This window comes from Bidens hawaiensis, unplaced genomic scaffold (genome assembly GCF_021521415.1).
Source record: "Bidens hawaiensis isolate Kalapana, Puna unplaced genomic scaffold, B.hawaiensis_p1.1 tig00039441_1, whole genome shotgun sequence".
In the NCBI taxonomy this organism is placed as follows: Eukaryota; Viridiplantae; Streptophyta; class Magnoliopsida; order Asterales; family Asteraceae; genus Bidens; species Bidens hawaiensis.
The window spans coordinates 23,019-26,975 of NW_027496924.1; the positions used below are offsets into that span (position 1 = coordinate 23,019).

General features: G+C 33.5%; 1 protein-coding gene across 1 annotated transcript; it reads left to right on the forward strand.

The window, feature by feature from the left end:
* The first annotated feature begins 653 nt into the window (after nt 1-653).
* LOC143591177 (putative WRKY transcription factor 49) lies at nt 654-3,473 on the forward strand. Its single transcript, XM_077071468.1, has 3 exons — nt 654-1,027; nt 1,457-1,600; nt 2,931-3,473. Exons 1-3 carry the CDS (start codon nt 789-791, stop codon nt 3,367-3,369), a joined length of 822 nt encoding a protein of 273 aa, XP_076927583.1. The 5' UTR covers nt 654-788; the 3' UTR covers nt 3,370-3,473.
* The last annotated feature ends 484 nt before the right edge of the window (nt 3,474-3,957 follow it).

A 3,957-nucleotide genomic window follows, 5' to 3' on the forward strand; every position in this document is an offset into this window, starting at 1 on the left:
TAGCGTGTCTTGAATTTAAGACCTACCACCTAGTAAGCTTACACCTCTGCATCAAATTAATCATAGACTAATCCGTGTCTGTTTTCACATATATATTCTTTTATTTTTAATATAGACTCGCTAAGTATGCATTTAGCTAAGAGGTATAAAGCTTGATATGCATTAAATCATCAAAGGCTAGTTCTAGTGAAGTGAATATTAATTAATGCCTTCCAGCAAAGTGCTCTTATTAATATTCTTTTTTTCTTAAGTTCCAAACGGAACATTAAAGTTACTTTAACTTAAAATTTAAATATATAGCTAGATATCTAAATTCTAGCAAATAAAAAGTAGTGCATTGTTGATTTTGATTTATTTTTAACTATATTATTACAAGAGTATATCACCATCCTTCCTCATTATAGTTTCATGTGGCAGCAAACAGTTTATTGAGACAATACATATGGTAACATATATCCAGATAAACGTTCACATGCTACAAGATGCACATGATCCAATGCTGACCTTTCATGATGAATAGAATGCTGGAGTCTTGCCAAGAGAATTGACCCCATTGACAAAAATGAAAAGTCAACCTATCATGGCTATGTAAATCAAACGCCAACTCCATAACATTACAAAATCCTCATTCATCTGCCCCACTCTCATTCTTTTTTTTTCTTTTGTTAGCAACCACTCTCATTCTATATAATACCTCTACCTTACCTTACCTTACCCACTTTATAAGCTTTCAACCACCCCTTTCTAATCAATTCTTGTGTACTTAAGAGTTCTCAAGCAAGTTTACAATGGAGGAATCAGTAGCCTGTGATTTGTCGCAAGTATATGAAGATCTAATAAGAGAATTTGCCAACGAAAACTCACCATTCCTTTCACAACCTCAAGAAATCACTAGTGATTCATTTGATAACTCCCTTAATAACCTCCTTTCAAACCTATACTCCGGTCCAACGATTTCGGATATTGAAACTGCGTTATTAGCTTCCAGTTATACTAATCATACTCAGGACTTTTCAGCATTAGCCAGGTTTTGTACCTTCATAATTAATAATTACTTATACTTTCTTAGCATACTAGTTTTCATGTGTTTTTCACCATAAACAAGGTTTGGAATATAATTAAGTTTCCATCCATCTATCTATTTATATATACCTATATATATATACGTATATGTATCCTAATTAAGTATATATGTGTGTGTGTGGTAAAATAATTTATGCATGCATGCATGCATATGGCTTTTTTCTAAATAGAAGAAGTTATATGATTCAGTAATCTTGGCTGCGCTGGGTACACTTCATGTTGGTTGATTTTAGACTTTATGTTACTGACTAATTCCTGGAGCTATATAATACAACTATATATGCACATAATTATATATATTATATATAGTTTGACTTTGTGTGTAATAGTAAACGCATATATAACTAATAAATGGCATGCATATATAATGCAGGACAGCAGATATGGAGAGAGGAGTAAGTAGGGTTGAGAACAAGTATATATTGAAAATAAAAAGCAACGGGAATGTATTGGCAGATGATGGTTACAAATGGAGAAAGTATGGTCAGAAGTCTATTAAGAACAGCGCCAACCCTAGGTAATTATTAACTATATATATTTTCCCTCTAAATGGTAACAAATATGTTGAAGTTGGATCCGTACTTCATATTCTCTTAAATCTTACCACCGACACACCACAATAAGTCAATAACTAGAACTTTCCTTAAAACATAAGGCTGAGGGGTGTGGGGCTTCAGTGGGGGCGCTAGAGCCCCTCCGCTCGCGCCCCCAGGCGCTAGCACCACACCCCCGGGGCGCGAGAGGGGCACGAGCACGGAATTCAAAGCAGGCGCAAGCCCCTTAGCGGGACCAATATGGCGTAAAGGGACATTGGGAGACGTGAAAGAGCCGTTGGGACATGAGAAATGAGCCGTTGGGCTCTTTAATTTAATAAAAAAAAATGTGTTCTTCCTATATATAAACCCAAGATCACATAAAACAATTACCACACCCAAAATCACATAAAACAATTACCACAACTTCAAAAAAAAACCCAAAATCAATCCATCTTCCAAACTTTTTTTTAAAAACATGGCTGGAAATTGGTACCCAAACTTTAATTTTTATTTTATTTTTAGATATTAATGTGTTTTTTTTTAATGTGTGTTTTTTTTTAATAATTTATGAGTTTTTTTAATAATACGTTTTTTGAATATATTTATAAAAAAATAAAAAAAAATCCGCTGGAGCCCCTGCTGGAGCCCCTCCACACCAGGGCCAGGGGCTCCAGCGGGGGCTCCAACACCCCCTTATCCAGTTTCTCTCTCTGCCACACGTCACAATATTATTGACTGGAGCCCCCACTCACGCCCCCCGTTAGAGCCCCCCACACCCCTCAGCCTAACATATAACTTCAGTAATATTGATAAGACTATATGAGTTTATGAGGTATTTGACTTTTTACCAAATTTATGATACTTTTTACCAATATAAAAGTTTATTTTTTTATAAAAATTTATCGTTTTGTCCAAAAATAATTTAAAATTAAAACTTAAATGGAGAAAACAAATATAGTGCCTCATATAAAAAAAACAAGTATTTACCTTAAACTAATATTGAATGCCTTAAATAAGAAAAACTTCAAAAAGGTCAATACTTTTTATGTTTAGTTTTTCTATTTATAGGTACGCCGACCTGTCAAAATAGTCATTTTCACATCCATTTTATATTTACTAATTTAACTAAATAAGAGTTTCACTTGGGTAAAACAAAACAACGAATAAAGAACTTTTATTTTTTATAATAACCCTTTACAAAATAAAGAGATACCTTAATTATTTTTGTAATTCTTAAAATCAGTAATTATAAGTGTTGTTTTCGTAATTCTTTTGACAAAAATGGTTTTATAATGACTTATTTACTAGCAGAAACTATTATAAGTGTACCAACCCTCGTTGTGGAGCAAAAAAACAAGTCGAGAGATCAAATGATGACCCTGACACATTGATCATCACTTACGAAGGACTTCACCTTCATTACGTGTTTCCGTATTTCATATTTGGTCAATCGAAGAATCCTGACCCGCCTACTAAGAAATCTAGAAAGCATAGTGTTGACCCAGCCACAGATCAACGCCAACCAACCAAAGACTTCGAGGAAAGCATACGACATGATTGTCTTGACCAACCTGCATCAACCATTCCAACAGAACATGAGCCTCAAGTAGAATTAACTTCCCAAGGATTGCTTGAAGATATGGTGCCATTACTTATACGAAATCCAATCGACTCATTCAAATCTTGTTCTTCGCCATCTCATCCTTCTCCGACTGCTTCGCCTTCGTGTTCATGGTCTCCAAACTTTTGATGCTTCCTTGATACAGTAAATGATGCATCACATATATCCAATAAGTTAGGTTACGTTTTCAAAATGTTGAATTCAATGCCAAAAGAAAAATCGATCTATTACTTTATACAGATTGTAATGTTCTTATGTCATAAGAAAAAGTTTATTGATTTAAGTGTTGTTAAGGATAATGAAAAGATTGTTAACATGAGGGTCACACTAGCACAAGAAAAGTTCTTATTATTTTCCATTTGGTTAAATCCTTCATGTTGCGGTTTTAGATTAAGACTACATGTACCTTGCCTGACGTCATATGCTTTTCAGCGTGTGCATAAAGGAAGTTGGTAACAGGGAGCGATTCATGTAAATGGACAATAAAATGTAAGTTGGTGTTGTTAAACGTACTACACCCCTTTTGTTTTACTAAATGTACCATCTCTTGAGTTTTATATTAATACAATTCAAACCTATTTTTAGTGCCATTTTATTATCATTATTATTTTAAAAAAATCTATTTTTAACGAAAGTTTTTTTTTCCTATTTTACCTTTTAAAACGTTTAGAACTTTTTAAAAATTAGAAAAAAAGTTTTATTGGTTAAAACAACGAT

Bases quoted from the DNA above. Each gene is read 5' to 3' on its own strand.
- LOC143591177 (XM_077071468.1), top strand. From the start codon at position 789: ATGGAGGAATCAGTAGCCTGTGATTTGTCGCAAGTATATGAAGATCTA. The intron at 1,028-1,456 runs GTTTTGTACCTT...TATATAATGCAG, and splicing joins GACTTTTCAGCATTAGCCAG to GACAGCAGATATGGAGAGAG. The intron at 1,601-2,930 runs GTAATTATTAAC...ATTTACTAGCAG, and splicing joins AAGAACAGCGCCAACCCTAG to AAACTATTATAAGTGTACCA.